This window comes from Platalea leucorodia, assembly GCF_965183815.1.
Source record: "Platalea leucorodia genome assembly, chromosome: 5".
In the NCBI taxonomy this organism is placed as follows: Eukaryota; Metazoa; Chordata; class Aves; order Pelecaniformes; family Threskiornithidae; genus Platalea; species Platalea leucorodia.
The window spans coordinates 83,067,461-83,081,283 of NC_138827.1; the positions used below are offsets into that span (position 1 = coordinate 83,067,461).

General features: G+C 36.1%; 1 protein-coding gene across 1 annotated transcript; it reads left to right on the plus strand.

Moving 5' to 3' along the window:
* Positions 1 to 4,003: 4,003 nt before the first annotated feature.
* On the plus strand, positions 4,004 to 7,306 carry GCG (glucagon; the record flags this gene model as incomplete). Its single annotated transcript, XM_082311857.1, has 4 exons — positions 4,004 to 4,101; positions 4,493 to 4,654; positions 5,497 to 5,550; positions 7,165 to 7,306. The coding sequence occupies 4 exons, from the start codon at positions 4,004 to 4,006 to the stop codon at positions 7,304 to 7,306; spliced, it is 456 nt and encodes a 151-aa protein (XP_082167983.1).
* Positions 7,307 to 13,823: the final 6,517 nt, after the last annotated feature.

Sequence of the window (13,823 nt, forward strand, 5' to 3'; positions counted from 1 at the left end):
ATTCTTCTTTGAAAACTCAATGAAATTAAGCTAGTTAAAGTTGCACACCGTGTACGAAAGACATCTGCAGTAAAATATATTGGAAAAACTAGCAAAATCAGGCTGATCATGGAAACAATATTCAAGTAAGTTTCTGATCAAGATTTGAGAGACATATTTGTTACATACTTTCTGGTGCTTCAAACTGAGATGTGTTAAGTTTTTCATCTCCAATCAGAAAGAAATTAAAACATCTCCATTAGTCTAATATGCATAGGAACAAAAATTTTCTGTGGAAGATTAGCCTTACTTTTCCTGCACCTTGACAATAGGATTGCATGGGTTTTAGCAGTATCTACTGGTGACCTAAATAACTTAGAGTAAATAAAACTTTTCTTCTGATTGAGAAATTAATTCATTAGCAGGAATAAACTAAACAAATATTGTTTTGCTGATCATCTCTTTTTCTCTACAAAACATTTTTGTGTTCCCAAGAATAAAATAACAATTTCTTGTTTAAAAACTGGAGCTTCTTTAACTTGTCAAAAACTGCTGTTGCTAGTTCAGGTTACCAATAGCACATACTAAACGTTGAACAAACAAAACTGATTCTAATTTTTTAGAAGAACATATTTGACAGAAGTTTAATAGCTTTTGAAAATGCTTATTGTATTAATAAGGGTTGTCTTACTTGAAAATTGTATTAATTTCAAAAAAACGCATTTATACATCTTTCTATTTAGTAATCTCCCCAGATTTTGATTCTGAAAAATTTAGAAAGAAGCTAAACATGCGTTTAACTTTAAACACATTCTTAAGGCATAAAGTAGCCAGCGAGACTGTTCACGTCTGAAAACTCTACAGGACTGAGGCATGAGTTAGATACAAGATATATTGAAATCACTGAAAATCTGTTTACTGACTGCAATGGGCTTTGAATATGTATTTTTTTACAAGTTTTATATAAAATAATAGCTTTTGGTGTCTGATATTACTATAAGGAGGCTGCATTAATGACTAGACTATTTCTTTCATTCCACCTCTTAGGTGGACTTAGGTTTATGTCTAATCTGTATCATGGTTTAACAAAGCTACAGGCAGCTGTAAGCTATCTTTCTTTAGTTTTTCAGCTTAAATAAAAGTATATCAAACTGCTAGCATACCATTAAGCAGGGCAAATTTACTTATGTATGGTGCAATAGCCAGACTTTATTTGGTGTCTAAGTTAACTCATTCACAGCTATCTCATCTAGCATGGGGGGTCACTACATTACAATCAAACCATTTTTGTGACCACAACAGAGCTGTCTCCAAAAGTACAGGCAGAGCTTTTGTTCCATTGTTGGAAGCCTATGAAATGTGAAATTATGCATTCTTTGAGATAAACATTGGATGTCAGTGTTGCACCACCAAATTACAGCTCCAAATGGAACAGTGAAAAGAGAGCTCAATACTATAGAGTTATAATAGGACTGACTACATGGCCACTGCAGTATTTGTTGGTAATATAGCAGGATGTGTGCAAGTGCAGGCATCAAATCTCATACATCAGGACATTACAGAAGGCAGAAAAGAGTCTCCATACACACTGATGAAAAAATGAGCAACACTGGCAGTGGCTTCTGGTTGAGAGAGGGAAATCAACTCCCGTTGCTTCATAGTACAAGCCACCAGAAAATCTTACATTCATCAATTTATTTTCCTGGGTTTGATTAAGATTTTGATTGCCTTAAATATTTTGATACTGACACTGAGGTATTCTAGTAAAATATTTATATTATTCATTAAGATTCTCTTAAAAATTAGGCCTCACAAAGTACCAGAAGCAATACATTCTTCCTAACCATAGGTAAAATGCCTGCCAACAGTCAAGATTTGCATCTCCAACTATAAGTTATTTTATGATGGATGGAAGAAACAGATTTCATAAAAAATCTGCTCTGAAGCTGGGCAGACTACTGGGGCAGACCAGACGTCCTACAGCAGTAAGGTTTTTGATGCAGGAGTTTACATTTTCAGAGATGTTCATATAGCCCCCCCATTTGCACTGCTCAGTGCAGAGCCAACTCTAAATCTCAAGACAGAGTAATCTGCACCTTCTCTATACATCATTCCTTCATAACTTTCTTAAGGCTTCTTCCAGGCCATAGTATATTTAAATTCAGCCTATTGTGACAAGGCATTACAACAGAGAATAGGTATGTTTTCACTCAGGCTGCCTTATTTTACAAATCACTGAATTTCAATAAACAACTCTTCCAGCAGAGCCAGAGGAGTTCAGTGCAGATTACATTTAGTGGGGAGGGTGTTTTTTGCCTGGGTCTTACTTTGCCACCTACCACTTTACTTCAATGCACTCATCTTTCCTATCTCCCTTTGTTTTTCAGACTGTAACATAACCTTCCATAGGAAAGTTTCATGAAAGTCTCTTTCAAATACACAAGTATCAGTCCAAGTACATGACGAAATTATTTCCGGTGACATTTTGCTGAACTCATTGCAACTTCTGTTGCTTTGCAGCAGATTAATATTGTGATCCATACTGATTTTAAAGTTAGAATGAATGAGCATTTACTATCCGTCATTCAGTGAATGAGCATTTAGCCATTGAATGAATGGCATATTCAATTTCTTTGTCAAGGTCAAAAGTACCCAACCAAATTTTAAATTAATTTCCTTTTCTATACATTCGTTCCATAAATTCAAGTGATCCAAAATAATTAAAAATAAACAATATATACTAGCTGATTTTGTAAGCAGATTTCCTCTCATTTCCTGTTTATGCAAAGAACTTTTGAGTCTATTAGCCATTAGCTGCTCATAGTCCCTTTTGCACAGAGTTTTGTAAGCCTAAAATGAATAGCATTTCTTTGTTCAACAGAGTTTGTCCTATAGGGTATCATGTGTCAACAGACTAATACTACTACATTAAATAATGAAAATTGTAGCACACATAATTAGGGGATTAGAGAATACCTTATTCCCATTTGTGGCTATTCACTAGAAGTTACAACTGTACTCCTTCCATGAGTAAGCCAGTCACTAATGCAAGTAAGGGAATCACAGCTTGGCTGTGGATCACCAAAGCATTTGTACAGACTGTAACACTCTAGTTTACATTCAATAATCTCACATTACAGTCAGCGAGACTGGTCAAGTTATTACAGTGCATGTGATGAAGACACGTATAATAATGTAGCCATTTCCATTACATGGTTGAAGCCAATAGAAGGACCTCTAACAGTATGAATTACATCTGGGACACAATATTTTCTGCTTTGGTTTATTACCATTAATACGAAGTATATACTCCATATCTTGTATATCCCATAGAGCCCCATAAAGGAAGCCCTTAAGGTGAAATAAAGTATTATGTCAACAGTGCAACAAGCAAAACTTGACATACCACGTCATGAATTGAACACAAGCCAGTGTGTGGTTGGGTGGTTGTTTTTTTCTAAGGAGTCACACCTATTAATAAGTCATTATTAAGTCCAGAGGCCTACTGTTGCAATATCTGTTATTTCAAAAAAAACTTTTAAAAGGAGGGTAGAGGGCCAGAAGGAAAGAATGGGGAGCTGCTAATGTGACAGTATTCTTGACAGAGATTTGCTTTGTTTTTTCTCTAGTGAATGAGCTGGAAAAAAAATAAAAGTCATACTAGTACCCTAGTTATTGCAATAAACCAATATTATAGAAACAGATCTAATACTTGTCATCAGCAGAACACAGAGTAAAGGAGATACAAACCTTTATCCTCGTATTACAAAAGAAAGTGAGGATGCAGCTGCTCGCAGCTCACCTTGCATTCTAGAATAGAGACTAGAGCCTAAAGACTACAACAAAGACTACAACTTTTGAATGTCTACCCAAGGCACTACAGTCTCCATCCACTGGACATGGACCCTGTCCTCACGGGGTTTCAATATCATCAAGTTCAGATCAGCATTAAGGATGTCTCTTTTCCATGTATGTAAAGATGATTACATTTTTCTTTGTTGCCTTATTTCTGTTTCGACAGGCAATGAAAATGAAAAGTGTTTATTTCATTGCTGGGCTCCTTTTAATGATAGTTCAAGGCAGCTGGCAAAATCCTCTTCAGGATACAGAGGAGAAATCAAGGTAAGTTCTTTAGATCAAACTTCTAGAAACGTGAACTTTGTTTTCTTATAGTTTGAAGCAAAACATACTATGACTTAAAAATAGTTGTTTGGATACTATTACACAGTACTTAATCTACCATTGGAATTGGCAAAAGTTTTTAATATTGCAAAGGAGAGCACAGAAGTTTTTGGTACTACAAACAATAGTTGCCTTACTTAGCCAAGACGACCTTGCAGTTGTGCAGCATCCAATCTGCTATGTTGATTCATTTTACCAGCCAGCTAGTGATCAATATGCCACTTGCTTTTACTTTGTGAGAGTATAAAATAGTACTTTTAAAAGAAAAGTTAATGCACCTGTAGAATGTACTGTAACCATTGCCAATTAACAAGTTCTAACCTTTTCACAGATCATTCAAAGCTTCCCAGTCTGAACCGTTAGACGAATCTAGACAGCTGAATGAAGTGAAACGTCACTCACAAGGCACATTCACCAGTGATTACAGCAAGTATTTGGACACTAGACGAGCTCAGGACTTTGTGCAATGGTTAATGAGCACTAAAAGAAATGGGTAAGCATTTTGGTTACATTGCTATAGATCTCCATATCCAGAAACAGCCAAAAATCTAGCTGAATTCAGTTTCTTGATTTCAGCTTCCCATTACAGACCATGTATAATCCTCAAATAAGTAAAGTACTTAGGGAAAATCTATATATAATGTTAATATGTTATTAGAAATGGGGAATATATGCAAAATCAGTCAAAAGGATTTGGATAAATCAAGTGTAGTATCAGTATGTTACCCGATATGCCATCTAAAAAGACTATCTCAGCCTCTTTGGGACAGATTGTTTCAGTGAATGAATTAAGTTCAATAGGAATAAGATATGTAAATATAATGTAAAGGTCTGGGCCATTGGGCCTTAATAAAACTTTCCTATCTATGGATACACTAATACTGAAGTTTCATTTGTGAAAAAGGGAGCTAAGGTTTAAGTTTTTTGACCACTGGATACTTTACCAGTATCACAAGTATACTGTTAAGGCATGAGTTGGCATGGTTTTTGAAAATATACTTTGATTAAACACAAGCTACCAAGATGAGAGCAAGAATAATGTAAAAGCATGTAAGTCTATACCCTGTGTTCCAGAGAAGGTATGTCCACTGAATCCAAAAATCTATGATATTAATGCTTTTAAATCCCTGTGGAAGTCTTTAAAGTATAAAGTAACGATTTCTAGATATTGTACTAATTTAAATTCATAAGCCTGAAATTATTTATAATATTCATCTATCAGTCATGGCTGTTTATCATAATATTTAAATAATAACCAATAAAATCTTGCCATCTTATGCATGCTCTGCAATGTACTGGTAATAATGATCTAATGATTGTGGAATTCCACTACAGCCAACAAGGACAGGAGGACAAAGAAAATGACAAATTCCCGGACCAGCTCTCAAGGTATTCTAGTTGCCACAACTTGTTACTCAAAAACAGTTTGAGCTCATTTCCTGTTAAACAAGAAAGAAAACAACTAGTATTCTTTACAATGTTAACACAATCCAAGAAATACCTATCCAAAGAAATCATCTCGCACCTGCTTTTTATCAGGAAAGAGGAAATGTCTCTATGATATTTATTCCTGTACCTGTATTCTATAGCTATGTGCAATGGCTTCAAGGAATGCAACAGGATGAGAACTGATTTGAGGAAAGGACATTCCAAGTAATAAAGGAGAGTAGAGAATAAGATAAAAAGAAAAATTTTGTATAGAAAAAGGCTGAAGCAAAAAAATCCATTATGTTGTGGAAAAGAAAAACAGTGAGAAGACCAATGAAAGGAAAATGGCCAGGCACGAAATTGCAGAGAGCTGATAAAACACGATACAATGCTCAGCCCTAAGCACAGTCCCATGTTACATAAACCGCTCATTATAGGAAAGGAGAACACAAGACCTGCTGGAGGCCAGAATTTTGTTTCTTGACAATGTTTCTGGGAGAGGGTTGGGGGAGTTGGAAATTTGAAACAAGTAAAACAAAAAGCCAGTAAGTGTTTTTTCAAAACAGATTGAAATACCTATATTTATTCTTCCTTTTGTCATAAATTCCAAAGAGGATAGCCCAGATCACAAAGATCCTTCCATTCAAAAGACTGTCAATATCAGTAACAAATCTGTAATAATGTTTCAGCTTCAATGAGACAGCATATCTCAACAAAATTAACGTTTCATTAAAAATGTTCCAAACAACTCTAGTTAGCATGCTGATGAAAAGTGCAGATGGTACTAAATTAAGAGGAATGGTGAAATTCCAAGAAGATAAAAAATAATAGAAAGAGCTAGAGGCCCTGAAAATTGGGTGGAAATTAGCAAATTCTGAAATAGAAATGCTAAAGAACTTATTCATGGAAAATATTCCATAATATGTCTACTTCTTAGTGCAGCTTGCCTTCCTAAGGGCCAGTGTGACATAACTTTCTGCTACATCAGAGAAAGAAGCACAATAAGGTGTAGGGAGAGAGAAGGAAATTGTCTTTCTGTGTTAAACTGGAAGTGATCAGGCTTGAAATAGTTCCAAGATTATCACTTGGTCAGAATGACGATTAAAAGGGTGTTCACAAAACAATTCAAAATGTAAATTCAAAAGGAATTAAGTCTGAACAGTTTGGCTAAGAAATAATGAAGATGAAGGTAGGAGGAGTGGCTTAATGGAAATTTTTAGGTTAACACAAGAGGTAACAAAAAGTATGTCTGTAGAATACAATACAGTGTGTTGATCATAGCTAATTAATCTAGCAGACCATTCCAGTGCAGCTATATTTGCTTTCAGCACCTGATTTGATTTGTTCAGAACTAGTTCAGGCACCTCAGCACAAAACTGTACTGCATACTGTAGACAACGCCTTCAGAACTGAAAGATATCAAGAAAAAAAAAATCAAGAATAATTTGAGAAGCAAAAAAACCCCTCTCCCTAATCAGAAATGCTAGTCTGGTGGGTGGGAAAAAGACAACAATAAAGGTTAAAAAAAATTAAGTCCTTATCCAGTCTGCTCCTAGACTATTGCTCTTCTTTCAGCAATGCAATCTCCAAGCGTCATGCTGAATTCGAGAGACATGCTGAAGGCACCTACACCAGTGATATCACCTCTTATTTGGAAGGTCAAGCTGCCAAAGAGTTCATTGCTTGGTTAGTGAATGGACGAGGAAGAAGAGAGTAAGAATCCATCCATTCCTATTATTAAATTTTGTCTGCTTTTGGGGTTAGAAATCAAGTCTGATGAAACCTTGATGTGTTTTTGATCATTCTTGCTGTACTTCATGTTTTTCTTTTGTAATAGAAGATATTCTGTGGGTGTTAGACTACCACTTTAAATTATTAAGTTCAAATACAGATTAAAACAAACCTGTTCGGTATGCTGTTACACTCTAAAAGGTCAAGTTATATTTAAGGTCAACATATCTAAAACTAAACCAGACCTTCCTCTACCTACCACCTTTTCCCCTTCACATAGCTTTGCTTACAGTCTCCTTAACTATCATTGAGAAGATTCAAGTCAGTGTCATCTTAAATTATTTTCTCTTTTTTTCCCTTTCACAGTCAATCTTTTCCTCTGTAATATTTCCAAGATTAAATTTTTACCAGTGTCATCAGCTGTACTCCATGTGCTGGTGATCATTCCCAGCAGTAACTGATGACTTCTTTTCCTCTTCCCATGCTCCACAAAGTCTCCCCAACTTGCTGCTGCCAAAATAACTATAATTTCCTACAAGTATGACTTATTTTCCTTTTTAAGACACCTCTGCTTCTTTTGCTATGGTTCACAGTTTTCTAGACACAGTGCTCCACAGTTTTGACCTACCTATGTTTCTGATCTCTTTCATTAATATCTTGTTCTCCACATACTCATGGCAGATTTCTCAAGCCTATTCACTTCATCTATTCACTCGTGACTTTACATCTCTCTTCATGATAGTCTTACACTTAGAATGGCCTTACCTTCAATCCCCTTCAGGCACCTTCTATCTCATCATATTTCCAACTCTGCATGGTTACGAGCTACACCATGCACATGCCACTCCCCACCTTTTAACTATTCTGTACTTATTTGTGCCTTTAGACTGTAAGCTCTTCGGGGCAGGGATTTCAGTTCATCCTCTGATTATATACTCTACCAGCTGTAAAGTGCTATGTAAGTCTCTCGCACTATATAAAAATAATAAATAACAATAACAATAAAATATAATCTGTAAGACAAGATTGTGTGTTGTAGTCAAGGAAGACTAAATAGGTAAATTTTGTAAATAATGATGATTTCCTGAAAAAAAATGAGTTAAATAAATGAGGTCAGCTATACAGAGAAGAGAAAGGCTGTTGCCACTTCATAGTGATGTTCAGATTTGCAGTTGGTTTTCTGTCATGCTTTATTTTCATGAGCAGAAACAGGGTATTTCAGTATCTGTAAGAGACAGATTACAACCTAGCTGTGACGAACCGAGGTTAGAAACCTTGATGGACAATTAAATGCAGACTACCCTTCTGCTTCCCAATCTTTAGTATTATTTGCAGTCAAACTTGTATATACCCTTCCCTGAAATTATTGCATGAAAAGAACCAGTCTGCCTGTCATTGGTCCCAGAGCACAGTGTGCTTCAGTATCAGTCCACCTTAACGGAATTCATTAAAATCTTCCTATATTTGACGGGATGAAACAAGAGAGGAAAGTTTTCTAAACCAGGCCCTTGGCATAATGGTATTCCAATGGTCAAAAAAGGATAGAGCAAGAATCAGGATCTGATTCCAAATATAAAATGCTATTCTAGAGCAAACAAGCACATAGATTTTATACAGGTGTTGTAACTGAGTTATTTTAACCCCCCAAAAAGTTGCTGCTCTTAATATCTAAATACTTATGCAAGTAAGTATAATTGTAAGTATATAACTAGGACTTGAGTCCAATTAAAACAGAAAAAAATGTATGAAAATATGACTATACTGTTTTAGTAGTGATATTTCTTAAATAACGATTCTTACTAAATCTACTGTGAGTTTTATTGATGCCTAGTCTACTTGGCCCAGAAATTGCAGACTGAGATATGGTTTTGCATGTATGGATTTTCCAAAAAATGCTAGAGAGGAATTTAGGCTCACCTGAAGGAACAGTCCTCATCTGGTAAAGGGAGATTTCCATGCTTTATTCCGTTGTTAAAATAATGCCGCAAAAGATGTTCTGATATACTGAGCCATAACAGCAGGCTCAACTCTTAACTCCTTAAAATCACAGGAAATGTACAGTGTATTAGAATCTGGTAATGAGGCCCTTTTAAAACATTTGTTTATTTTGTCCTGCAAATTATTTGATAATTTCTTCCCTTTGAAGTTTCCCAGAAAAAGCTCTTGTGGCCGAAGAAATGGGCCGAAGACATGCAGATGGCACTTTCACGAGTGATATCAACAAAGTCCTTGATGACATGGCTGCCAAAGAGTTCCTAAAATGGCTGATTAACACAAAAGTTACCCAAAGGTGCCTGAATTTTGACTGTGTTATTCTTAATATACTGGGGTTTTAAATGTATTTGTCACACATAGGGAAAATACTGCTATTTTTTCTCTTAACTATTGACATATCTGTAACTGTGTTACAAACTTTGTTACAGACAGTGCTGAACAAGGGTAAGACACTAAACAGAACTCATTCCAAATATAATTTGTATTTTGCATCAGTGGTGAACCTATTTCATAGTTTCCTATTTAACTTGAGGGGAGTTTTGCCACTGAACGTTTCCAGAAGTGAGGTCATTTAAATTACTGAAAAATAAAACTCTCCTTTGCATGGGCATTATAAAATCGGAAATATTTATTGGTAAAATTACACCAAATTGATTATTCTTTAAAGACCACAATATAAAACACTGCCTTAAACTGTGGCTTGTCATTAGGGAACAGAGTACTGTAATCTGAGTTCCTGGTAGCTAACCATTTAAGAACCCTGCTTTAGTTTGCCTGTACATAGGCAAAAGCTGTTGGAAAAGCAACATTTTCCATCTGAGCTCTGTGAACAGGTTAATATTTAAGAATTATTTGTGAACATTAACGAAGTGTTTCAAAAATAGTAAAATGCCAACTCAAGGCACATGTGAGTGGTCAGATTTTTTAAAATGTTGGATGTCCACTCTGTAAAAATCAATTACTTTTAGTCTTTTGACTACTGAAGCAGCCAAAATGACTAGTTGATCTTGGAAATCTGAAACAGCCAATATTGTCTCAAAAAATTTAGAAGCTACAGTTAAAATACAGTTTTTATTAACAGTTTAATATTTTTGTGTTTGTTTGTAGTTCAGCATTGAAACAAACAATTTAGGAAAAGAATGTATTAGAAACTATTAAAAAGCTTTTCCTTTAGGAATAATTGTTTTCAGTCTGGTATTAGAGAGAGGCATTGAGGGGTCTGTGGAACTAACATCTGCTAATGCTTAAACAGAAAAAATATGTTCCACACATATTTCATAAATCTTGGGAGATTTCTAATATGTCCTAATTGCTGCTGCTTTTTTTTCCAGGGACCTTTCGGGAGAATACCAGTAAAAATGCAGAATAAAAATGGGATAAATGAAGATCTTCATTGCATCAACTGCCAGTTATTAAGAGATTCTGAAATCTGTATTCTGTCATTTACATTGGGTGCAACAAAGCTATGTCACCTTGCATGCCAGGAAATAATTGTACTATAGTTTAGTGTTGCCAAAGGTTTATATATGGAAAACCTATTGCCTAAGGGATGGTTATCTTAACAGCTTTAAGACTATGGAAGTTCCATATCTTCATATTTTCCATTTGTTAGGACTGAAGTAACTCCATTTATATTTAATGATAAAATTATTTTTCTAAAAAGTTGACTTTACACACAAAGGATTCAATCACCAATTATATGTGTTATTTGTAAGGGGCTGGCAGCTACAAATGCCTGAGAAGTGAATATTCTTCTTAAAACCTTTGTTATAAAAAGGCTAAGCTTTAAGGATATTAAATGATAGCCTAAAATAAATTTTTTCAAGCTTCCTTTCTGTTGACTTTTCATGTGTATATCCCTTGTGCCTCTTTGCACTCCATTTCATTTTATTCTAATATTTTAGTGTCACTGAGATCTTGGAAGTGGTTTGTTTGGAATGGTAAAACAAACTCAACATTTTGTTTTGTCACATTTTCTCCATAATGATTCTCAGAAAATAGCTGTGTGAACTTTGAATTATCTTTAGTTGAAAAAGAAATCATGTAAGATGAAGCCAGAGGGGGAAACAAGACTGAACAGACAAGTATTCTTCATTAGCATAAATTCTTGTTTCTCAGCAAAAGCAGGACAGCTTTGAAAAACATTAAGTGCAATATACTCCATTAGTAGTGGAAACTGCCACATAATTTCTTCAAATTTTATAAGATTGCCAGGTAAAGCCAACTCAAATGGCCCTGGGGTCACTCTAATCTGTGTCGTATTCTTTTCTTCCTTCTTCCTCTGAGAATCACTTTGTCCATCACCTCCTGCATTTAGCAACGTTGTACTGGAACTTACAAGCACAGCTGTCATTTCAGTAACCTGTACCTTCTCCATTATGGTGACAGAACATTTCGCTTGCAGATCTCAGTGCTTCTAGCAATCCAAACTATTATACTCTCAGCTGGCCAGGGCAGGTTTTTGTAGGTATGGTAGTAGCCGCAACTCTCAAATAGCCACAGGTGCTGTTATGCACCTCTTACTTCTGATGACTCCCCAAACCCCCTTTTCTCCCCTTGCTATAACAGCATGTGCCCGGTATCTATATTAAAATGTCCTAAAGGGCGAGCGGTTTAAGTGAAAGCCAATGGGCTTAGCAAGTATCTAGTAGAAGTTGATGTGAAGCAGGAGCATTGTTGAATCAGAATTAGCACCTATAACTTTTGCTAGGAATAACTAGTATTGTTTTGTGTCTCATTTGTTTTTTAAAGGCATCTGAAACTTTCACTGACTGTACAGAATTTCTGGAAAAATAAGACTAGATTGTCCTCCCAAAGTGCTACAGGAACCAATATTCTGTAACTTCAGATCAGGACTGATCCCAGCTTTAAACAATTAAAACTCAGTAGAACCTTGCACTAAAAAAAACCCTCATAGCATCCAAAATACCACTGGAGATTAAAAAGGGGTGTGGAGTAGAATGTATACATCTTTGTTGTTTATTTAATCCCATTTGTACACAGTAGTTTGGTTCCAAGTACTTCTGGAATGGAGAAAGAGTCACTTATACACAGTTGGATCCATGTGGTCCAGGCTGAAATGGTACAAACAGTTAACTCTTCTATTTCCACAGACTGAGCAATTATCTTTCAAATGTTGTATCCCACCATGTCCAGGATATTTAGTGCTCTGAAAGGACAGGATTCCTCAGTTACAAATCCATTTTCCTGTGGTGTCTGTCACCAGTGTATATGAGCACCTCCTGATGATGGCTTTATCCCTATGAAAAAACTGTTTTCCCACATTTTTACAAATTATATGCTTTTAGGAACACAGGGGCATAAATTATTTTCTCAAAGTTATGCAGCTTGTCTGGAACACACCAAAAATATTTAATCTCTAATTTTCTGAGTCCCAATCTAGAGCATGAATCAAAAGACACCTTTTCTTCAGACGTGAGATGAAGTTGAGCATGTTCCAGAAGTTCCAAACACATGTTTTAGCTCAAGAGGACTAGGACTTACATATCCTGAAATCACAGAGCAAGTCCATATAGGATCAAAAAAAAAAAAAAAAAAAAAGAGGTATGTGCTGGGTATTTCTTATACACGCTAGATGAAATTCAGTGAATGGTACAAACATAGGGAGAAATAAGTAGCAGTCACTTCTTTAAAAAGTGTCTTTACTGGACAATAGCCACCCATGTCTGCAGGCTGAGAGAGTGCAAAATAGCTGCAACATTCAAGCCTAGAGAGAATTGCTATTTATGTTTTAATCTTAATTTTGTACTCTAGCAAGGGAGAGAGATAATTGTAGGCCTTACATGCTGCCAGTGGTACATTGGTAGAGAAATTTAGGAACAGAGTGGCCTGAAGACTCCTTTTAAATAATAGATGGTTTTCAAGGTCTTCAGGCAATGGAGCAAGAGCTGTCAGTTATTATGTTGACTGTATTGCCTGTAGTGCTGCTGCTTGTATGAGGGAGCTTCAACTTGCTCTCGGCAAATAAAGCAAGGGCAGTGGGGCTGCTTAAAGGAACCAGGCTCAGGAGCATGTTTCAGCATTGCCTACAGGGCTACACCCTCATCCACTCTCAGAAACATTAATCTTCCTTGCGGTCGAGGACCTACACTGTGTACAGCTGATTAAAATCACATGCCCCGGTGTGTATGAGGGGTCGATGACTGGCATGCTGTAAGAGATGGCACTGTTGCAATGCCCCTCTGCACCTGATGTGAGTTTTAAGTCTACAAAAGAGTTAGGGTATGGGTGCTGTCTTATTTGAAAGACATTGTAAATGTATCATAGATGCAGTTTATGGTGTGTAAACGTAATTAATTTTTGTTTTCATTCACTCCACGCTGACTTCTTCACTTTACTAGAAAACCGAACTTTATACCTTTAAGTTGTATGAAAACAACTGGGTTGCCCAGAGAGGTGGTAGATGCCCCATCCTTGGAAACATCCAAGGCCAGGCTGGACGGGGCTCTGAGCAACCTGATCTGGTTGTAGATGTCCCTGCCAACTGC